General features: G+C 39.4%; 1 protein-coding gene across 1 annotated transcript in view; it reads left to right on the forward strand.

Moving 5' to 3' along the window:
* Positions 1-24654, forward strand: part of LOC134586988 (CD109 antigen-like) — a 98562-nt gene extending 73908 nt beyond the window's left edge. Inside the window, exons 25-33 of the mRNA XM_063442989.1 lie at positions 5355-5586; positions 6983-7154; positions 7254-7441; positions 8726-8881; positions 8985-9050; positions 13050-13186; positions 18193-18343; positions 21196-21298; positions 23993-24654. Coding sequence (XP_063299059.1) covers positions 5355-5586; positions 6983-7154; positions 7254-7441; positions 8726-8881; positions 8985-9050; positions 13050-13186; positions 18193-18343; positions 21196-21298; positions 23993-24318 — 1531 coding nt within the window. The 3' untranslated portion in view covers positions 24319-24654. The remainder of the gene's footprint in view (positions 1-5354; positions 5587-6982; positions 7155-7253; positions 7442-8725; positions 8882-8984; positions 9051-13049; positions 13187-18192; positions 18344-21195; positions 21299-23992) is intronic.
* Positions 24655-25012: the final 358 nt, after the last annotated feature.

The raw sequence follows: 25012 nt of genomic DNA on the forward strand, positions 1-25012 counted from the left end.
CAACTGCGCTCCTCAGGCCCATAACCCTTCCAATGTACCAAGTACTGAAGCCGACCCCTAAGAAAACGAGAGTCAATAACAGCAGATACTTCGAACTCCTCATGACCCTCCACAGAGACAGGAGGGGGAGGGGGAGTATGCTGGGTATAGCGGTTGCGTACGTAAGGCTTCAACAAAGAGGTGTGAAATACATTGGGTATACGCAGATTCTTAGGCAGACCCAAGGCATAAGAAACGGGATTAACCTTATGTATAATGCGATAAGGACCAATGAAGCGGGGAGCCAATTTCATAGAAGGCACCCGGAGGCGAATATTCCGTGTGGAAAGCAAAACCCTGTCCCCCACAACATAGGAAGGAGCCGCTCTGCGATGCTTGTCAGCCTGAGCCTTCTGGCGGGCAGCAGAGTCCACCAAAGAACGCTGAACCTGCTCCCAAGTACTACGCAAACCAGCCAAATGCTCATCCAGAACTGGCATGCCCTGAGAGGAGAATGCAGCCGGAAGAACAACGGGATGCTGGCCATAGACAACGTAAAAAGGGCTTTTGCCGGAAGAATCATGAGTGGCATTATTCCGAGCAAATTCAGCCCAAGGAAGCAGGTCAGACCAATTGTCCTGATGGTGAGACACAAAACAACGGAGGTACTGCTCAAGAGACTGGTTGGCACGTTCAGCAGCTCCATTAGACTGGGGATGGTAAGCGGAAGAAAATGAGAGGGAAATACCCATCTCCGAACAAAAGGCTTTCCAGAACCTGGAAATAAATTGGCTACCCCTATCGGATACAATAGATAAGGGAATACCATGTAATCGAAACACTTCTCTAGCGAAGATAAGAGCCAATTCCTTGGAAGTGGGCAACTTGCGAAGAGACACAAAGTGAGCCATTTTGGAAAACCGATCTACTATCATTAGGATGACCGTGTTACCATTCGAAGGGGGTAATTCAACAATAAAATCCATTGATAGATTAGACCAAGGTCTCTCGGGAACGGGCAACGGATGCAACAGCCCACAAGGAACTCTACGAGAGGTTTTCATACATGCACAAGTAGTACAAGCACTTATATAGTCAGTAACATCCTTACGTAAGGTATCCCACCAGGAATACCGAGAAACGGCTGACACTGTTTTGGAAATACCAGGATGTCCAGCAGTCTTAGTATCGTGATAAAGTGACAGAATATCCCGTCTCTCGGGAATGTCAACGAACAATTTATCATTAGGCCTCTCGCTGGGTGCCATGCCTTGTTTCGCTTGTATGGCCTGCAAGAGGGACGAGGAAATAGACAATATAGTAGTTGCTATTATCCTGTCTGGGGGAATGACAGGAGTGACATCAATCTCCTGTTTGTCAATAGTCTCGAATTGTCTGGACAGAGCGTCCGCTTTGGTGTTCCGGTCACCTGGCCTATAGGTGATTATATTATTAAAATGAGACAAGAACAGTGACCACCTAGCCTGCCTTGAAGACAATCTTTTAGCTTCGCTAAGGTAGGATAGGTTCTTGTGATCTGTAAATATGAGAATAGGATCCTTAGTTCCTTCTAGCAAATGTCTCCATTCTTTGAGTGCTAAAATGATAGCAAGGAGTTCGCGATTACCCACATCATAATTCCTCTCTGCCTTGGACATTTGTTTAGAAAAGAAGCCACAAGGATGCAATGGCTTGTCAGGAGACTCTCTTTGGGATAAGACAGCACCTACCCCTATATCGGAAGCATCAACCTCAAGTATATATGGCAATGAGGGGACAGGATGCTGTAAAATAGGGGCAGAGGCGAACGTAGTTTTAAGAAAGTCAAAAGCCTGAAGTGCCTCAGTAGACCAGACACGTGTATTGCCATCCTTTTTAGTCATACGAGTAATAGGCGCTACTATAGACGAAAAACCTTTGATAAAACGTCTATAATAATTAGAGAAACCCAGAAAACGCTGGATGGCTTTCAGACCTTGCGGCAGAGGCCATTCTATGACTGCAGCGAGCTTCTGGGGATCCATCCGAAAACCCTCGGCGGAAATCAAATACCCTAAAAACTGGACCTCGGACTGGTCGAATAGACATTTTTCTAATTTGCAATAAAGACCATTAGCAAGAAGGGTCTTCAGAACTGTTGTAACATGTCTGTGATGAGCGTGAATGTCAGTAGAATATATTAAAATGTCATCCAAGTACACAATAACAAATGAGTGAATAAAGTCCCTTAAGACATCATTAATAAATTCTTGGAACACTGCTGGGGCATTGCAAAGCCCAAATGGCATGACGGTATACTCATAATGACCTGACCGAGTGTTAAAGGCTGTCTTCCATTCGTGGTCCTTTTTAATACGTATCAAATTGTATGCTCCTCTAAGATCTAATTTGGTGAATACCGTAGCATGTTTGAGCCTGTCAAACAATTCTGTTATTAGAGGTATAGGGTAAGCATTTTTGATGGTGATCTTGTTAAGACCTCTATAATCAATGCAAGGTCTTAAATCACCTTCTTTCTTTGATACAAAGAAGAACCCCGCTCCAGCCGGAGAGGAGGATCTTCTAATAAATCCCTTGTCTAATGACTCTTTAATGTACTCCTCCATGACACGGTTTTCTTGAACCGATAGGGGGTACACCCTGCCCTTAGGAGGTATAGTACCAGGCAACAAATCAATAGCACAATCGTAGGGTCTGTGAGGCGGTAATTTGTCAGCCTCTCTTTTATCAAAGACAGTCTTTAAAGTTAAATACTGAGAGGGTATTGTCGTAGATAAAGGAGGAACAGTAGGAACGTTAATAGAATTCACAGGCGTGACTTCAATAGTACATGACTCATGGCAGGCTTCACTCCATGATTTTATCTGCCCTGTCTCCCAGTCAAAAATGGGATTGTGGGCACGTAACCATGGATACCCTAACACCAACTGTGAAGAGGGAGAGGTGATGACCTGGAACCGAATGGTTTCATAGTGTAGAACCCCTGTGTACATGTGTAGCGGTGCAGTCTCGTGAGTAACAACAGGAGATATCAATGGTCTACCATCTATGGCCTCAACGGCCAAGGGTATCTCCTTCTCTCTGATGGGAATATTGTTTCTCTTTACAAAACCAGAGTCTATAAAGTTCTCGGCTGCCCCAGAATCAACCAGGGCGTCTATGTTTTCAACTATACAACTCTCTCCCATATGTAAAGAAACAGGGAGAAGCAGTCGGTTAGGAGGCAATGTAGGAGACTTAGAAATCACACCCAAGGCCAGTCCCCTATAAGGTCTTAGGTGCGAGAGTTTTCCGGGAGCAGAGGACACTCCTTTACCATATGGTCTCTCTTACCACAATATAGGCAGAGTCCCTCCCTTCTCCTATGTAATTTCTCAGTATCTGAGAGTTTGGCAACCCCTAATTGCATAGGTTCCTCTTCAGATACTTTAACACTCTCCGGTATATTAACTCTGGGTTGAATAGGTGTAACAAAACGTCTATTCCTGTTCTTAGTATAGAGCCTGTCACGAATCCTATTATCTATATCGATGAGGTAGTCAATAAGGTCCTCTAAGGCAATAGGAAGCTCCTTAGCTGCTACCTCATCCAATATAGAGTCTGATAAACCTTCCATGAAGGCCGTAGTTAACCCATTATTGGTCCAATCGACCTGTGAGGCAAGGGTACGAAACTGTATAGCGTAATCAGCCACAGACCTAGAACCCTGTTTAACCCTCATTAATGCTCTAGCGGCATTCTTAGACCTTTTCATAGTATCAAAAGTTCTGCGAAAAGCTGTTAGGAAACTGTGAAAGTTATGCACCATAGGTCCATTAGCCTCCCAAATAGGGTTTGCCCATTCAAGTGCTTTGTCGGTAAGTTGGTGCATAAAGAACCCAACTTTAGACCTCTCTGTGGGAAATGAACGTGGATACATTTCAAAATGAAACTCTATTTGGTTAATGAACCCTCTGCATGTCTTAGAATCCCCTCCATACCTAGGAGGAGGCGTTAAATGTGCTGTAGCGTTAGGCATAGTCGATACTTCAGGAAGCAGGGGTGCAGGAGGGTTAGGTGCGGTTGCTGGAATGGTTCTAGCTAAGAGCGTCTGGAGAGCCTGAGCTATTTGATCCATACGGTGATCCTGCTCTACAAATCTAGCCTCATGGGTCGCCATCTGTTGAGCTAAATCTGCGGGGTCCATGGCCCTATCGTAATGTAACGAGTATATACCCCTACACGCAGGATCCAGCCTAACAGAAGACAGTACAGAGGAGAGATACGTCTACCGGACCTTAGAGTGGCCGGACTCGACGTAATAGGATAAGACAGAGTCAGGAACGATCCGAGGTCAAGGGCACAAAGAGACAGCGTAAACGAAAACTAGCCGGGGACTGGTACACAGGAATCAGCAAGCCGGCAAACAGTACAGAATAGGATAAAGCGAAAACGAAGTCAGAATACAAAGCCAAGGTCAAATACGGAGAAACACAACTGAACACAACAAGCACTAAAGGGAACTGTAGCAGAAACCACGATAGGGCAAGGAACTAAGGGAAAAGGGTAAGTATAAGTAGCCTTCAAACTAATGTGATTGGCTCCTGTCACTTCCACTCCCCCAACAGGTAAGTGTATGGGGTGATTGGCATGACAGGAGCCAATGGGAGCCTTTTTGCAATTTAGGCTCCCACTGTCTCTTTAAGAGCGCGCCCGAGATTCGCGGCGCGCTCTTAGCTGCAGGCGGGACACGTGACCGCTTCCCGCGGTCACTGCCCGCCTTCCTGTCTGAACAGTCGGACGAGCCGCGCGCGGCTCGTGCAGCCGCAGGACCGCGCGCGGCTTGAAGAGAGGACCGCGTCCGGCCCCCGGATAAGGTAAGTACCGCTACAAGATGTAGCTGTGAATACCAGGTGTTATGTAACATGCTATTTAGATAGGGCCATTTTCTGTCACAATACTATACTGTACTCAGAAACTACAGAGCATATGCTTTAACTGCTTTTAAGGAGAGCAGCAGAGACATTTGTAGAATGTTCCTCTTGCTTTAGTCTGTGAGCCAATTCTCACCATACCCCTTACAAGATTGGCTGGTATGTAAGAAAGATTCAGCTCTGAGGCCCTCTCCTCCCTGCAAACCAATCCTCTTTCAGTGATGTCACTCACCCTCTCTACACCGGGAACATCCTGGAGGCAAGTCGGGCTTAGGGCGGCATGCACACCAGCTGGAACGTTGTGTGTACCATATGAAGAATACATTTTTAAATTATAGATAATTCTGTATTATGTAATGTATTTAAAGTTGCATGCTGTTGACATTTTTTACATATACTTAATGTCTTTTTTTCCATTTTTATTATTCGTTTTAACAAACACTCATTTCATTTTATTTCTAGGCTTACTTCATTTGTGCTTAGATGTTTTCTTCAGGCTCGACCTTTTATTTTCATAAGTCAAGATGTTTTAGATCAAATGGTACAATGGTTGGTGCAGTGCCAGGATATAAGCACTGGGATATTCTCTGAACGTGGGAGGATTATTCATACAGAACTTCAGGGTGGATTAAATGGACCCATCACACTTACTGCCTATGTTGTAACTTCTCTGCTTGAAGATGAAGACTACCGTGTGAGTAAAATAAGCAAACATATTTTTACAACCAGTAATACTCAAAATTATATATAAGAAAAGTGATATACAACTAAATAATTACATTAGAACAAAATAACAAAAACTACAGTTGTTTTACTTTAATACAAGAGCGCAGTATGCTGAAAGGAAGGATATTTATATTCCTCTAGCTGAATTGACCACTATGTGCAACTCTGCTAAGGAAATAAGTCTAATTAGAAAGATTTTTCATCAGGAGACAAACATTTTTTTGATTTTATATATAGAATAACTATATAATATATACACATACACACACTTTTTTTCTGCTACTAATGTTTTCCCTCTACTGTTTACTTTTTCTCAGTTGCTCTGTGAATCAAATAGTGGGAATATGCTCCTATCAGTGGTCTGCCAATTCACCCCCCCCCCCCACCCCGCACCCAAAAAAGAACCCCCCAAAACATTATTTTCTATTATGTATATATTTTGAAGCACACTGGCCAATTTTCGCACCTTTTAGGTTTTCTCTTCTGATCAAGTTTTCAAACTAACATTTTGGTGTTGAAAAAAAAATTCCTATCTTTGGAAAAAAATATTCTGCAGAACTGAAATTTCTAGTTTAATGGATACGGACGTTATCACAATTTACACTAAAGTGGAAACAACCAAAATTTTCAGTTAATATGACCATTACACCATAATGAGAATAACAAATAGGAAATCTTGAGTCATTGTTGAAGTATTCCCAGACATCACTTGACTGGACAGACACCAGCAAACAGTTAAACAATGAAAGTATTGTCTATTGATTACCTCAGCATAGGACACTTTATTTAACATGGTTGTATCATTAAAGTTAGCATGTTATAGTGAGATAAAAAAAAAAAATGCCATACCAACATTTAACATTTTAAGATTTAAACTACTATAATGCATTAGAGTAAATGAGATACATATAACAGCATATCTAGAAAGGCTGCACTATTAATTAATGCAACATACAAAATCCAGTGCACTTGCTCACACCAGCTTCAATGTTTAAAAGCCCTTTCTTACTTTTTTGTCAAATGTTTTTTTATTGAAAGGTTTATTTTTAACAATAATAATCATTGTAAAACAACGAAATATGGAATAAAGAATACGAATAAATATAAATCACACAAACAAAAGATAAATAGGAGGGGGGGGTGTGGGGGAATATCCATCGATTATAAAATTGCCAACGTATGCTTCATGAAAAACACTAAATAGTGACAAATAAGGTGTAAAAGCACTCCACATGCACCGACGATAAATAATGTACAAACAGTTGCGTATACCCCTTCTTACTTTCTCTTATTATATTTTTCTCTAATTTTGTTGTAGAAAACTAACAACCTCTGTGGCTAATGCAATACTCTTTTTATTTTAGCATCAGTATGATTTTCACATTAATAAAGCACAACAATATCTTGAGAGCAAGTTTGATCAAGGAATTTCTAGTAACTATGTCTTGTCTGTGGTTGCATACGCCCTGACCATGGCCAATAGCACTAGAGCAAACAAAGCTCTTACGCAACTTAATTCCAGAGCAAGCAACACTGGTAAGGAATCAAACTAATAACAAAACACTTTAATAAAGAAAAAAAAGAAAAGACACAAAAAAGTCTGATGCATGTTGCTACTGTTTTCTATGTTCTTAGAAGGGTTGCAATACTGGCCTTCGTCATCTGGAACAACAAACTACTGGCAGCCACAGTCCGCAGAAATTGAGACAGCAGCTTACGCATTACTTTCCCACTACAAACAGAATCGCATTTTGGAGGGTATTCCTATAATGAAATGGCTCAGTCAGCAAAGAAGCCATCTTGGAGGATATTCATCCACTCAGGTAAAGCATTCTAAAAACCAAGCAACAAAACCAAGTTTGATTTTTTTTGGTGTATAGCTCTTAACCATACATCACTTTGCTTGAATTCTATGTAACCATATTTTCAGATGACCGCTTTTAACAGTTTTTTTTTTTTTTTCTTGCCTTAAATCAAGACTAATGGCTCTACAACAAAATATAAGAATTATATTGTAGTTAGAAATGTAAACTGCCTATTCATAATAATAATAATGAGTTATACAGAAAATAACCATAAACATATAGCATTACATATTCTTTGGCTATGAGTTATAGAAACCACAAATAAAAACACCTCGTACATAGTTACATAGTTACATAGTTAGATAGCTGAAAAGAGACTTGCGTCCATCAAGTTCAGCCTTCCTCACACCTGTTTTTTGCTGTTGATCCAAAAGAGAAAAAAAAAAAAAAAAAAAAAACCCAGTTTGAAGCACAATTTTGCAACAAGCTAGGACAAAAAATTCCTTCTTGACCCCAGAATGGCAGTCAGATTTATCCTTGAATCAAGCAGTTATTACCCTACATTGAAAGATTATATCCTTGAATATTCTGTCTTTGCAAGTATGCATCTAGTAGCTGTTTGAACATCTGTATGGACTCTGATAAAACCACTTATTCAGGCAGAGAATTCCACATCCTGATTGTTCTTACAGTAAAAAAACCTTTCCTTTGCCTTAGACGAAATCTTCTTTCTTCCAGTCTAAACGCATGGCCTCGTGTCCTATGTAAAGTCCGGTTTGTGAATAGATTTCCACACAATGGTTTGTATTGGCCCCGAATATATTTGTATAATGTTATCATATCCCCTCTCAGGCGACGTTTTTCTAAACTAAATAGGTTTAAATTTGTTAACCTTTCTTCATAGCTGATATGTTCCATTCCTTTTATTAATTTTGTAGCCCGCCTCTGCACTTTTTCTAGTGCCATGATATCCTTCTTTAGAACAGGTGCCCAAAATTGCACAACTATAATCACTTATTTGCTGTAGTCTCTGATAAATGACTAAATTATTTTGTAAATTTGTCATGCTAAATTATTCATATGTAAAAGTAATTATAGTATGCCTTGGGTAGGTACTGAATCTTAAAATATGTATTCTCATGTTTCCACGACTTTAATTATTTATTTCAACTTCGCATTGATCAAACAATTTAAATTGATTCACTGACCTAAATCCATAATTTATAAAAAAAAAAAAAGAAAAAAAAAACTGAACAAAAATAACATCATGATTTATAATGTTTTTGTTTGTTTTTTACCCAGGATACCATAATGGCCCTTCAGGCTTTGGCCCAATTTCTGAGTGTGCTTCCAACAGGCGAAACTTCCTTAAATATAACAGTTACTGGCTCTAGATCATTTGTGCCAATAACATTTCAGATCAACAATGACAATCTTTTGGCTTTACAAAGTCAGCAGGTAAAAAAACTAAACATACACACATTTATATAACATGTCATGTTAATATGAGGGAGGGAATTCAGCAAAATGATTACTTAATACTAATTTCTTTAACTGCTAGATCACGGTTTCTCAGCCACTTTCAATCAACGTTTCTGCGGTAGGAAGAGGGAGAGCAATTTTCCAGGTAAATCTGTACCCTGCATTTTGTGGCATTTATGATCTGCACTAATTAGTTTGAGCTGGTTTTTCCAAATAAAATCCCTGTTAATCAATATAGACACAAATCAATTCTGAATTAATCTTAGCTGTAGATTCCACAGGTAAAACAATTCAGAATCGATTTGGGCGAACTGGCTCAAATGGATTTATAGACAAGTCTAGTCTGCACTAGGTTTTTTTTTTTTGCCTTACATGGATCTAAGTGACCTCTTCTTTTTAAGGAATTACATAAACAAGGCATTAAAATCTGAATACATATGTGTAAAAAATGAGGACAGGAAAGAAAGTGATCCACGCTGCTGCATTCATTATAGACTGTAACAGAGCAAGTTGGGAACACATATGATCACTGAGAAGTTGATTGTAGTAGTCAAAGTGAGAGGATGTTGGCATGGACCAGCACCTTAGCCATATCTGGTGTTAAACGGGAGGATGCGTGCTATGGTTTAGAGATGGAGATTGAAGTGGCAGGATTAAGTAATAAACTGGACGTGAGAGGTGAAGAGGAGGTTGGAGTCAAAGAGAACACCTAGAGAGCAAGCCTGCAAGGTAGAGCTGATGGTAGTGCCGTTGACTTCGAGAAAGGGAGACATGGGAGTAGCAACACTTGAGGAAGGAAAGACAATAAGTTCTGTTTTTAGTTTAAGGAAGTGAGCAGTCATAGAGTTAGAAATAGCAGAGGGGCAGTCAGAGAAACAAGTCAAGAGTGATGGCGAGAGATAGGGAGAAGGGAGAGGACAGATAGATTTGTGTGCCATAGAAATTATATTGCAAGCCAAAGGAGCTGATGAGTTTACCAAGGGTGGCAATGTAGATTGAGAACAGTAGGGTACCAAGAACAGAACCTTAGGGAACACCGACAGAAAGGGATTGTGGAGAAAAGGCAGAACCAGAGAAAGAATCATCGAAAGAGAGCTGGGAGAGGTCATAGGAGAACCGTATCTTGTAGATAGAGATTAGGCAGAATAAGAAGAAGTTGTTGATGATCAAGTGTCAAAAGCAGCATAAACGGTCAAGGAGAATTAGGATAGATTATTAACCTCCTCTTTGGTAGGGGTTTATTGGGTTAGTTTAGGTTGTACAGTCCACACTACAAATATAGTGGCTTCTTTCTTTCCCTTCCAGCACTTCGGGGGTTACAATTCACGCAGTGATCTGGGGATATGAAAAGCTTAAATGGTGTAATAACGTTAGGTGAGAAGCCTCCACCATATACACCCTATGTGGAGCTCTCACCTTATTGAATTGCACTTGTAAGTAAGCAGTAAATGAATATTCCAATAGTTTTCCAAACTTTATTGCCATCTAGAATTCAAAATGAACAATAAAAACGATACGGCTATACAACTATATAGCTATATCTAGCCGGTTCACAGTTAGTGGGGTAGTTATGATCTCTTTCTGCTTGATCCCCTGGACGCCGGGTACGTAATGTCGGCATCACGTGACTTACGTGTTTCGCCCTGGTTGGGCTTTCTCAAAGTCTGTGGATGCCAAGTGTCGATCTCTCTTAAATACAATTTGCAATGTTGCAGCTATACATGATTGGCAATTAATCTACAGGTTCTTCCTGTCTAGTTCATTAACCAAATATTCCTAAAACATTTATACATATAATAAACCTTCAACATATCACACATTGAAATAACGATTTTCATTTGAAGCAATACACCATTTCAAAATTATTCAAACATCCACATAAAATACATTCTTACAAATATAGAATCCATATCCATAAGAAATTACATGGGTATATATATAGAGGAGACACATATATACATTGTGTACATTCCTTATAAAACAGAAATAGTTAAGATCTAAATTTAAAGGGATACACGTCCTTAAAAATATTTTCACTACAAATTCTTAAAGTGCCAAGAAATATATATTATGGGTATATAAATGTTAGGAATAATTGGTTAATGAACTAGACATGAAGAACCTGTAGGATCATTGCCAATCAGGAATAGCTGCAACATTGCAAATTGTAAGAGAGATTGGCACTCAACACCCACAGACTTTGAGAAAGCCCACCCAGGGCGAATCGTGTAAGTCACGTGGTGCCGACATTGCGTACCCGGCGTCCAGGGGAGAGGAGGATCAAGCAGAAAGATCATAACTACACCACTAACTGTGAGCCGGTTAGATATACAGTGCCTTGCAAAAGTATTCACCGACCCTTGGCATTTTTCGTGTTTTGTTGCCTCACAACCTGGAATTAACATGGATTGTTTGAGGATTTGCATCATTTAATTTACAGAACATGCCCACAACTTTGAAGAATTTTTTTTCTTATTGTGAAGCAAACAACAAATAGGACAAAATAACAGAAAAAGTCAATGTGCATAACTATTCATCCCCCTAAAGTCAATACTTTGTAGAGCCACGCTTTGCGGCAATCACCACTCCAAGTCGCTTTGGATAAGTCTCTATGAGCTTGCCACATCTTACCACCGGGAGTTTTGCCCATTCCTCCTTGCAAGACTGCTCCAGCTCCTTCAAGTTGGATGGTTTGCACTTGTGAACAGCAATCTTTGGTCTGTCCATAGATTTTCTATTGGATTGAGGTCTGGCCTTTGGCTTGCCATTCCAACACATTTACATGTTTCCCCTTAAACCACTCAAGTGTTCCTTTAGCAGTGTGTTTGGGCTCATTGTCCTGCTGGAAGGTGAACCTCCGTCCTAGCCTCAAATCACGCACAGAGTGGTACAGGTTTTTCTCAAGAATATCCTTGTGTTTAGCACCATCTTTCCCTCAACTCTGACCAGTTACCCAGTCCCGGCTGCTGAAAATCATCCCCACAGCATGATGGTGTTCTTTGGGTGATGTGATGTGTTGGGTTTACGCCAGACATAGCATTTTCTTTGATGGCCAAAAAGTTAAATTTTAGTCTCATCAGACCAGAGCACATTTCTCCATACATTTTGGGAGTCTCCCACATGCCTTTTTGCAAACTCAAAACATGCCATTTTGTTTTTTGCTGAAAGTTATGGCTTTCTTCTGGCCATTCTGCCATAAAGCCCAACTCTATGGAGCGTACGGCTTATTGTCGTCCAATGTACAGATACTCCAGTCTCTGCTGTGGAACTCTGCAGCTCCTCCAGGGTTACCTTAGGTCTCTGTGATGCCCTCCTTGCCCGGTCTGTGAGTTTTGGGGGGGGGGGGGCGTCTCTTGGCAGGTTTGCTGTTGTGCCATGTTCTTTCCATTTGGTTATGATAGATTTGATGGTGCTCCTGAGGATCAAAGATTTGGATATTTTTTTATAACCTAACCCTAACTTGTACATCTCAACAACATTGTCCCTTACTTGTTTGAAGAGTTCCTTGGTCTTCATGGCAGTGTTTGGTTAGTGGTGCCTCTTGCTTAGGTGTTGCAGCCTCAGGGGCCTTTTAAAAAAGGTGTGTATCTGTAATGACAGCTCCTGTGACACTTAGATTGCACACAGGTGGACCTCATTTCACTAATTATGTGAATTCTGAAGGTAATTGGTTGCACCAGAGCTTTTTATGGGCTTCATAACAAAGGGGGTGAATACATACGCACACGCCAATTTTCTGTTTTCTATTTCTAAAAAAATAGTTGTATGCATATATTTTTCTCATTTCATTTCACCAACTTAGACTATTGTGTTCTGATCCATCACATACAATTCAGATTAATAAAACATTGATCTTAAGGCTGTAATGTAACAAATTGGTAAAAAGTCAAGGGGGTGTGAATACTTTTGCAAGGCACTGTATGTTCAAATGATGGCTAGGCTCCTCCAATTTTTTACCTAAAATATTTTTTTGTTTTACCACTTTTTGGTTCCACTATATACTTTGCAGTTTTAACTTTTGTTACTGAACTAAATATGAACTATAACTAAAAACTGTAAAGCAAAAAAAAAAAAAAAAGAAATAATCAGAATGGTCATCATTTTATTTGTGCCCACTTATATATATATTTTTTTTATATTACAGTTAAATATAAATTATAACCAGAGGGAGTCCCTGAGGAATAGAAGAAATGTACCTGAATCTGAAGAATTCACCTTAGATATCACAGTTAATGATGATCAAAATAACATTCAGTGGATTTCTGTGGATGTATGTGCAAGGTAAAAGCTCAGTTTTTGTGATGAAAGATCTTATGCCTCCTCTGTTGTTTCTGAGCTACAGTAAATTTGGCAGTTATGTTCAATACTCTGTATAGGTTTAAAAAAAATATCAAAAAAATAGTGCTTATTGTGCACAAATAGATTATGGCTATTCTTATATAGCCAATGTAGAATTTATTTAGCATTAAAAAAAAAAAATTACAAAAATAGTGCAGTATTGCCAAGAACACCCCCACACAACAAAAAGACCCCTTTAAGGTGCAACTTACAAAATCAGAAAGTCACAAACACAGTAGAGGTTTAAGTAATAAATTATATCAAACACACGCTTTTTTTTTTTATTGTTGCAGCCTTATGCTACAATGATTTCCATAATCTTGTTTTCACATAAATCTACACTCAATACAAAGCTAAAAAAAAAAATATTTTTGAAAATGTTCAAATGTATTAAAAAGAGAAAAAACAAAAATGTCACATGGACTTGAAATTTAGCTGAGTTGCATCTCATTTCTCTAGGTTAACATTGAGATGTTTCTAAATATTTAGTGGAGTGGCAATTTCCACTGGTTGGGCATGATTAGGAAAGGCACATACCTGTCTATATTAGACTTGTGCATGGTGACAATTTTAGGGTCTTTTGAATTGATTTAGCTTGTATTCGAAATTTTTCAGTTAAAATATTTTTATGTCAATCTTTCTTTATTGAAGCAAGCATTGAAATGGGTACAGAATAAAGAAGAAGGGACATACAGTATGTTTACAGGCTGGGAACATGCTAACAAGTTGTCACAGCTCCTTTGAGCGATAGCTTCTTTTTTTTTTTTTTTTTTTTTTTTTTTTTGTGTCAATCATATTTTATCGGTAAGGTTTCACCGGTAACAAAAACAGCAATTTCACATAAGTCACACGGAAATGTAGATTGATCCTTTTACAACATAATAACAGTTAAACTTTTGAGGTGCCGAAATAGGATGCCGATTTCTGGGAAGCTTAGGTAACAGAATTGGCTTTGGCCAGAACACTCGTTTGCTTCCCCCTGGGTTTGCTTGGGTTTATTCGGGCGACTCTGTGGTCGGCAGTTCCCATTCCCAGATCCCCACTTATTAACAACAGATTTCTAGTGTTAACAAAAGAAAAGAATAAAACCAAACACAAGGAACTACCTTGAACGAAAAGCTGCCTCCCTACAGGCACACTCCAAAAGCCTGTGAAGACAAAATATACACACAAAAAAAGGTGGAAATAAATCACACCTAATGGGGGCGCTTTACAGTACCTGTAAATATCAAAAAAGATCCACCACCAGCTTTAAAAGTTCTGTTACAGGAGAACTTTTTGAAATTAAGCACTTTATAACGTGTAGTAGTAAAAATATAGTATATTTGCTGGAATGCGTATGCGGTATGCAGTATATAGGCCGCACCATACGTAAACTTCACGAGAGATTAAGAGAACACTTTTATGGTATAAATAAAAAAAGTGACAAACATAATGTTCCTCGACACTGTAATCAATGTCCTGTTTTTGTCTTTAATAACTTTGTATGTATAGGTATCGATAAAGTGGTTCCACACTGGCGTGGGGGCGATACTACGAAAGCATTAGCCAAAAAAGAAACAGAATGGATATATAAGATGAAATCTTCCACTCCACGAGGTCTGAACACAGACCTAGATATTTTAGCTTTTATGTAATATGGGTTGAAATGTATTTTTTCCGTAGTTTTTTTAGCATGTCTATTTTGATGTATGTGCAATGTCCCCGATGCTAGATATCACACATGGGTATGTCTTTCTGTGTTCTATTTACTATGCTTTAGTGCTATAGATTACTTAGACATTAATAATAATATTTTTTAAAAATTTAAAAATTAGGTATCATTTTGCATCACAATATGTCTATTGGAAAGCATGTATATATTTTGTATCTATGTCGATCATTATATCTAGATGGTTATGGAAGTTTAACATATGATATACACCCTGCTAGTGAGAAGGTTTTTTTTCTTTGACCTTAGATTGTAAGATTTTGTCCCTAGAACCTCTGATTTTAGATTGTAAGGTTTGCCATAAATTTACTGGTACACACCACATTTAATTGATCATTTTTCTATCTATTAAATACTATCATTTCCAATATTTTTTTAATATTTTTTCATTATTTATTTATTTTTTCTACATATATAACTTTTATTTGTGGCAAACTGTAGGCTGCATATAGTAATTGTGAGCATCAATTGTAACGAACAGTTTTGACACATATAACGGCTTTGAATGGAGCCTAATGTTATAATGTGTCTCTACTTCGGATGCTAATAAAGTTTTCAGACGCACAATTTTAGCCACGCATGCGCATCGGCCATTCCCGACAGATACTGGGGGCGGACACATCTATGTTGTGTTCCGGCAACATTTCAGACGGAAGCTGATGTCCGTTTTGCGCATGCGTATAGGGCTAATTTGCGCGCGAATTTCAGAAGATAAGAAGAGACCCCGGAAAGAACAGAGGCCATCCACAGCTCCTGAGGAAGTCCCGAATACAGCGGGACGAAACGCGTTGAGCCACATCTATCATCCAGCCGACGTCCAGAGACCTTAACATCATTACCACTGACCGAGTTGCAAGTATTTTCAGCCCTGGAGGTCGCGACCAGGAGCTGATTAGTCTATCTTATACTTCACTCTGGTTATATAGTGGTTTATGCAGGGCTTGTTTTTCCCAGGTCTCATAATAGGACTGTTCACTGTGTATTATTTGTGCATTAGAGATTATTATATCTTGTTTTTATGTTTTTTATATGGTTTTACTGCACTGTGATGCAGAATAAAGCTAATTTTTTCTAAGAGACTACTCTATTGTATATAGAGTTTTATTGCTTCACTATTTTTTACAAGGGTACTTTTTATTCCTTGCGATTAGCGCCCCCATTAGGTGTGATTTATTTCCACCTTTTTTTGTGTGTATATTTCTAGTGTTTCCATTTCGGGGTTAACTCCTTACTACCCCAGAACCTACGTCGTGTCAGGGTATGTGTACTCTTTGTGTGCACGGGTGGTCCAAACGGGACCAGATTCCGTTGCTGTGTGTAGTTATTGGAACAGTGTGTCCCCTGGGCGTCTTACTTATGGTTTGAGCAGCCCCATGTGTTACCCTGCTCGGTGGAGTGTCCTTTCAGGGGTATCGGTCATGTCTGGTGGGCCATGGCTGTCCATGGGTTTGTGTCTAGGTGGTGGCCTACTATCACGTCTATGTCCGTCTGGCTAGCTTCCCTTGACTTCTAGGTCCCCTCAAAGAGGTTTTGTTCCGTATCATGTCGTGTGGTCCGGATCTCGGTTTTGAACACCTAGGTGCGAATAAAGTTACCTGTCCGTCAGAGTGAAGTACAGTCAGTTAGGGGGCCAGATTCCTCTGGCGTCTAGTAGTATGAAAGGTCCGTCACGTTAAGGGTTGGTGGAGGGGAAGAGGGGGGAGGGGGCGAGCATAGTCGGTACAGGGGGGAGAAAAGAAGGGGGGGGGAAGTCTAGAACCCGGGTGAGGTCTCCTCCGGCTATTTAGCTACTTTATTTCCTTAGCGCTGGGTATAGTCCGACCAAACTGCGCAGTTCGGGTAGCCATTCCGGCTCTCTGCCTATCCCGGGGATTTTACGCGATTCCCCTGGAGATGTAAAGTCGCCAGGGGTACCATTGCAATGCGCACTTATCTGAGCGTCCCTGCAGAGAGGCTGTCAGTATCTCCATATCATAGACGCTCTCCACCTTGTCCACCCATTGTCTAAACGAGGGTGTCGTTGTGCGTTTCCAATGTAGGGGAATCAATGCTTTCGCTGCATTCAACAGATGTATGGTGAGAGAGTGTTTATATTTCTGCGTGGGTATGGGAGTGTGATGTAGAAGCATTGTCATGGGTTGTAGAGGGATGGGATCGCCTGTGACTTCTCTAATTTTCGTGTTTATCATCTGCCAGTATGTTACTATGCGTGGACAAGACCACCAGATGTGCAGATTCGTTCCCAGGGCCGTGCCGCACCTCCAGCAGTCACCCGCACCAGCTCCACCGAAGTGCCTAAGGGTGTCCGGAGTCCGATACCAGTGCGATAATAGCTTATATCCAGTCTCTTGGATCTTTGAGCTGATCGAGCACTTGTGGGTTAAGCGGACTATTTTGTCCCATTCCTGGTCCGAGAGTTGTGTACCTGTCTCTCTTTCCCACTTGCTCTTGTATCCCAGTGGGTAGGAGTCTTGGGCCTCTCTCAGAGAGTCGCACATGCGCGACACCCCATGGTCTATGTGACCTCTTTTTGTGCATATTTTTTCAAAATCCGTCAGTTGCCTATGAAGGTGGTCCTTTCCAGCTAAGCTGGTGTAAAATATTTTTGGTTTGGTTCCAAAAAATTTGGATAGATACGAATATTGCCCTAAAATGAAGGAAAAAGGTGCTCATTAAAACAAAACAAAAACCTCAAACTGTATATTAGTGCTTTAAATATTGTTATTACTGGCAATAAGTACTAGCAATAGCCACTGCAAAACCTAATTGTGAATAATAAACTAAAATTAAACAGCTATCACGCTATTGGGGAGAAGGGCCTTGGTAAGAGAGGTGACCCAGAACCTGAGGGTCACTCTGGGTGAGCTCCAGATATCATGCTTGGACATGGGAGAAAATTGTGTAATGACAACCATCACTGCAACACTCTACTGATCTGGCCGTTATGGAAAACTGGTCAGACAGAATCCTCGGCTTAATGTGAGACAAATAAAAGCCTACTTGGAACTCAGAATACCAAATTAAACAAACATGTTCAGCGATCTCTTTAGTCGTGTGTTCAATTATATGTCCATATGATGCTTTAGAGATACGTAATTCACATTGTCCAAAACCGAATGCACAAGTCTAGTGTAAATTAAATATAGAAGCCATAGAAGTATTGACTAGAATTACTCACCTCTGTGAATGTAAGTAACGATGAGAATCTACCAAATTCATGTAAAAATCTATTTTTTAGCTATCAAGGGACGAAGGATGAAAGTGGAATGATCCTTTTAGATGTTGGTTATTTAAGTGGATTTACTCTTGGTCCAGAAGGAATTCCCTTATCTGGGTCTCTTAAATTGGTGGAAACAAAAGAAGACAGAGTATATCTATACTTTGATATGGTAAGCATAAGATCTTGGAAAAAAAAATGTACACACGTTAAAAAAAAAACGGATACAATTTGTATCTTGTAATACAATTTTTATGGGACTAATAGAATTTTTTAATGACAAGCTTTCGGGAGAACCTCCCTTTCTCAAGTCTGAAACATTTCTGAGCAAGAAAACACATAGAATTCAAAGTTGAGTTGTGATACAAGGGTTAATGTGACATAAGTGCATATAAGACACAGGTTTGATAGAACCAGCTCTTGAGTAAATATGGAAAATCGTTAAAGACCTACAACCTTTAACGGTCTTACCTTGGTTGAAGTCCGAAGTGCAGAGATGTTTGCTCACCCTTGCAGATAAACAGAACCCATAGTAACCAGGTAAGAAGCTACCTGGGCTAGAAATCTGTGCACGGGGGCTTGGCAGGAACAATAACAGAGTGCGAGGAAACAGATAAGAGCAAATACAGGAGAGTAGTCAGGCAAGGTTTAAAAGGTCAGGGCAGGCAGTGAACAGGCAATTACAAAGATCCAGAAGGAGGGGTCACAAGCCAAGTCAGTCTTAAGCAACAGGAACAGGAAACAATGGACTGACATTGCCGTCAGGTAGAGGCAATGTGTTATATAGCTGGATAACGAGCAGCCAATTTGCAAGATGCCACAGGTAGACTTAAAGAGACAGGTAGCAGTCAAAGGAGAATCCCATCCCCCTAGTGCTGCAGATAAGGCCATGTAAACAGGGCTAGAACTGTTAGTTCAGAAGTGGCTCAGACAGGAGAGAGCAGGCTTAGGATACAGAATGACCCAGGATCGAATTCCCCTGTAAGGCACCTGTGGGGTGGCACCGCCTAGCCGTCTGGAAATGGTTTCAAAGTTAGCTACACTTTTTTGCTCAGATTTTATCCTGAAGTGTGAAATGCTCTTTGTATTGCTGACTGTTGACATTTTAGTGAAAAACCCTGTAGGACATAACAAAAAAACACAAAACTGTGCACATAGAAAATAAAATAAGCATGGTAATAATGGCTTTTGTGGTGGTCACTGCAATTGGAAACATTTGTTATCCTGAATTTTAAAACCACATTATCTCCAGATTCATGTCACACAAAAAGGAGAAAAGATGCACAGTAATCTGAACAAAATCTATTTCTATGTTAATTTGTCCCATACCGTTTTTATGATGCATTAGATCAGTGTTATTAAACTTCATGGTTGGGACGCAAAATTGAACCCCTGTGCTGTTTTGTTGGGTCTTTAATAATTGATCCCAGTCATAAAAGATCCCATGCATTAGATAATGTTCATTTTTACTCTTAAAAAGATGAAATCTATCTTATGAGGTTTGGAACTATTTGCTGTAAGGGAAACATGCCCAATTATATTCAAAATTACCACTAGTGCAAAGGATGTCTGTGTGTGTATGCACGTTGTATTAATATTGTGTTAACTGGCTTACAGGTTACACTTCAGCAAAGAGGAGGTAAGATAGAGGCAGTGGTCATACAGATATTAAAACAGAAGGTGCAAACATAGGCACACACTAGTATAAAAGGTTTATGTCCCACAGAGCTTCCTAACTCTGCTAATGGGAGGCCTATAGACACAATTATGTGACTGAGGATATAATTTGACAGATATGAAAGTAAGAGAAACCTAAGGTATATAAGTAATATTTTATTAATGTAGTGGGCCATTTAAATATTTATTTATTGTAGTTTTGAAGTTAGGAGTGGTGAAGATTTGCAACTTTTCTGTAGTCTGTGTTCGAAATGTATTGGGCCTCAAGTTTGGTTTTAGTATTGATAACACTTATAAACAGCTCATGATAGGACAGAATGTAGGAGGCACATGTATACAATGGACTATTATAAATGAATTACTGAGTGGAAAAAGAGTTGGAGAGCTCTAAATAGTGTGTACATAGGAAGCAATGATGATTTTAATAATATAGTTGTTGTTCTATAGGAATTGAAGATTATTATATTGAATGAATGTAGAATGTATTGAATATGAATTTCATAGTAGGTATACAATTCAGGCATGAACGTGTTAGTCAATGCAGTGACTGTTTTGATGGAGAGGATTAGATAAATATCAAAAATAAACTTTGACTATGAATGTAAGCAGTGATTTCCTGTATTATGTGTTATCATTTACAATACTGGTTCATATGTATGTTCATGTAACAAGTTTTATATCACTGTTTCAATTGTTCAGTTTACTATAAGCAATAGAACCTGGCATATCTGAATAAATAGTTACACATGGCAGTCATTTAAAATATAGCATACTTCTGAGCATAACTCACCCAAATCAGTGTGTCTATATTCATGGAGTAATTTCAGTTCAGTGAGTTCCATGGGATGGAGCAAAAAAAGGTAAAGCTATATGTTGAGCATTATAATTTTATCACTTCTTATTTTACTTTTGTACCATAGATGAGATGCCCTGCAGCACTAAAAGTTATAACCACACTGGTCCCACTCACTTAGTGAGTCCTTTGGCCTGGTATCACTAGGCATAACATTTATACCAACAAATAGGCTTTTATACCCATGAAACATCAAGTGCCATCTAGTAAATATCTTTTAGGTTTGTAATATTTACGATTTTCTGTAGACCGATGCACTGTGATTGCAGACTTTTTAGTGTTGTTGACTATGGCAGTTAATAAATAGCGTTTAGGTGTACCTTTGTAGCAACGTCAACGAAAAACAAAAAAGCATCAGGCTTTCATAAATCAACATAAAAGTCTTTAATTTATTCAAAATGAATATTATTTATGTAAGTATATTCAGCAGTATGTAAAATAGAAATGATCACTTTTCAGCAGTTATTTCATATGATCTTTTTTTCTTCTTCTAGATAAGCAAAACACCAGTTTGTGTGTCTGTCCCACTTGTACGTGTGGCGACTGTAGCTTATTCTCAGGATGCTGTGGTCACAATTACGGATTATTATAACCCAAGTAAGTATAACCCCTTCAGGATCAAGGCTTTTTTATGATGCTACATGTTTGTAATCAAGGCCTTTTTAGCACTTTTGCCATGCGTTAATTCTACCACAGTTTCCCTTTGCTGTTTAAGAGCATCCATTGATATTATATATAATTTGTTGAAGGAAAAAATAGTTTGTCCTTTTGATACCCTAAATAGTTAAATAAATAGGTCTAATATATATATATATATAACCAAGAGAGCTGCACTCACCTGAACATGCAAACATTATAGGGTGCTGCTGGGGTCAAAATATACAACATACAAAATACACAATCCAGCGCACTCGCTTATTCACTAAACAATGATTTTTTAATCTTACAGATTGTAGTAGTTTTGTTTAAAAACACCTCACCTAGGCAAAAAAATAATGGGAGTTTAGTTGCATTATATGATCATACATTGCATAAGCCTGCCACAACATCACATGTACCCCATCTTTGGAAGGTCCTACTCTAGCAGCCTAATGTCTGCTCTTATTTGGGAGTCCAGGTCACCTTCTTGGATTTGCACCCCTCCCTGTCACAGGTGCCTTATTACAGGACCTTATTTAGCCTTGACTTGCAAAAAGTCCCAGTAAGGAAGTATTTCCCAAGTAAGTGGATTAATCTCATAAGAGCAAGAATTAGGCTGTTAGAGTAGGACCTGCCAAGAATGGAGTACATTGACAGTGTGGCAGGCTTATGCAATATAGGATCGAAAGATACCTGGGGATCCTGGTACCACCCTGCTGGTAATTTTACTGCATCACTACTACATCACTGGCCTACTCTGTCAATAAACGTTAAAGCCCTGTACTGCATGACAACATAGACAAACATGACAATCTAATACACTGCCCTCACTCCCTCCACACTAATACACTGTCCCCTCCCCAATCTAATACACTGCCCTTTCCCCAACGTAACACACTGCCACCCTCCCTCAACTTAACACACTGTCCCCCCATTCACCACTCTAATACGCTGCCTCCTCCTTCCCAAATATAATACACAGTGCAAGGTTAACAAGGCTTTTTTTGCCACCCCCCCCCCCTGGAAAATGCCGCCCAAGGCAAATGCCTAGTTTGCCTCGCGGCTAATACGTCCCTGCTGCCTGCCTCTGCCACCACTCTAATACACTGCCCACTACCTTACCCAATTTAATAAACTGTCCCCTCCCTCCACCAAATAAATACAATGCCCACCTCCCTCCCCAAAAATAATACACTGCCCCCTCCCTCCCTCAAATTAATACACTGCCCCCTCCCTAATGTAACACACTGCCCTCTCCCACCACCCTAATGCACTGTCCCCCCTTTCACCATTCTAATACACTGCCCCCTCCCTAATGTAACACACTGCCCTCTCCCACCACCCTAATGCACTGTCCTCCAGTTCCAGCCCTGCTATGCTCAAGCAGGCCAGACGGTCCTCTGGCACTACGAGCAGGAGGGAAGGGGGAGTGGTTGGCCTGCACTGCAGACAGACAGCCATTCTGCCCTCTTGCGGCCATGGGAGATAAGACAAGGATCAGACAGGAAAGATCTTTCCTGTTTGGCGGCTGGTTGCTGCCACAGCACAAAGCGGCCCCAGTGCAGGGGCCACAGACATATTCACTGTGGGCCACATGCAGTTTGACATGCTTGCCCTAAAGGCATAATCAAGGCTAACAGACAATGACATATTTTTCATCTGCTAAAAAGCCAGTAATGCTTCTGCAATATAATAGACATGGCCCTTCCCTAAATAAAATAAAAAAGAATCTTATTGATATACTTACTAAAATCAAACAGTGTACATTCACCTGTGTGTAGATAGCAAACACACTTAGTGGGTATTAGGTGAAACAAACACACAAATTACCCTTAATTAACTGTATTGTAGATAAAGGATTCCTCTTATATCCTCAAGGCAATAACAACAAAACACCACAAAAATGGCAATCTACAATACAGACATAATAGAGAAGGACATAGCGCAATACTGTTGCAAAATACTATAATTGTGGTTTAAATAATTGCACTCACAAAAACAGTTTGATTGAAGGCACATCAAATATACTGCTGTGAAGAATTCAGGACTTGTGGATCATCAGAATCATGCATAGGAAGAAAGAGATAAATAATAGTGCAGAGTATCCAAGTGAAAAAGACACACTTTATTCGCAAATACACTTACAGAATTGCAGTGTCAAGTAGGCACATCAAGGTTCAGATGGAATGGCATATCCCAGTGGAAAAATCCAGAGGAGCAAAAAAACCAGATGCATAAAATCAACAGTAAAATAAAACGTATTAAAACAAGAAACTCTAGCACGGCTGGTTGCTGCCACAGCACAAAGCGGCCCCAGTGCAGGGGCCACAGACATATTCACTGTGGGCCACATGCAGTTTGACATGCTTGCCCTAAAGGCATAATCAAGGCTAACAGACAATGACATATTTTTCATCTGCTAAAAAGCCAGTAATGCTTCTGCAATATAATAGACATGGCCCTTCCCTAAATAAAATAAAAAAGAATCTTATTGATATACTTACTGTCTAATGTCTCATTAGTGCAATTTCTTGTTCATTTCCTGAAACCTCACATGTTTATAGTTTTGGTATTCTTGTGCATTTGTTTATTATTTAAAACATTGTACTACTTTGTTTCACTTTCTGTTTGAATGTTATTTTTTCCCCCCAGCAAACAAAGTGACAAAAACGTATAATTCAGAGACAATGAAAAATATTTCCCTTTTTGACTTTTGTGGATTCAATTTTACTCTGTGTACATCCAATTTGTTGGTGAATGCACAACCCACACCACAAAGCACTGTGTATGGAAATTCACAAACCACCATACAGAGGAATCCAAATACAACCACGCAAGGGAATCTAAAAACCACCAATCGGGGCAATGCACAAACCATAGTGCACGGAATACCACAAACTACCAGCAGTGCTACTGTATCAAACTTCCGTGTGTATGGGTTCTTCATACTTTGTATTTATTATATTTTGTTTTGCTAGTTGTATTATATCACAGTTCTTCTTTGATTATTATGAGAACTGAATTGCTAGAGCCTATGAAGTGTAATGCATTTGTGTAACAGTTATAAAGTACAATTATATTAATTTGTTAAAAATCAATATGATCAAAGTTGATGAGTTTTGTGAACAAGATATACATTAAATGCATGTATGTAGTTATACCATAAAACAAATCTATGTTATTATGGTACGAGTCTTTAAACTTTAAATATTATTTCAATTTTTACAAATTATTTTAAATGGTAGAATCTAAAGCATTTTTTAGGATACCTCTGGCATTTTGAGATACTGCTTGATTGTTTTACAGTTTAAAGCTGAACATTGTCCTATAATCTGATCTAAATTTTCTATTCACCAATTCAATAGATTATTTCTTAGCTAGTGTAATCCTCCAATGCCAGTTTGAGGCTGATTCTATTACCAGGGATATGATTGTTGCTGGTAAAGGCAATTTCTTTATTGCAATGTACTGGTAAATGGCTGTTAAATTGTCTTTGGAAAAAGAAAAGTAATTTCTGTAAATATTGGTACAATAAGAAACATATACCAAAGGGAATATCCTACCTAGATATCAGCATGAGGCTTGGTCAGCTGTAAACTGAGCGTGGAGGCTAAATGCATCTTAAAGAATTCATGACATTTTCCCAGAATTCTACAGCTGCTTAAATGTAAT

The sequence above is a fragment of the Pelobates fuscus genome, chromosome 2, assembly GCF_036172605.1.
Source record: "Pelobates fuscus isolate aPelFus1 chromosome 2, aPelFus1.pri, whole genome shotgun sequence".
Lineage (NCBI taxonomy): Eukaryota > Metazoa > Chordata > Amphibia > Anura > Pelobatidae > Pelobates > Pelobates fuscus.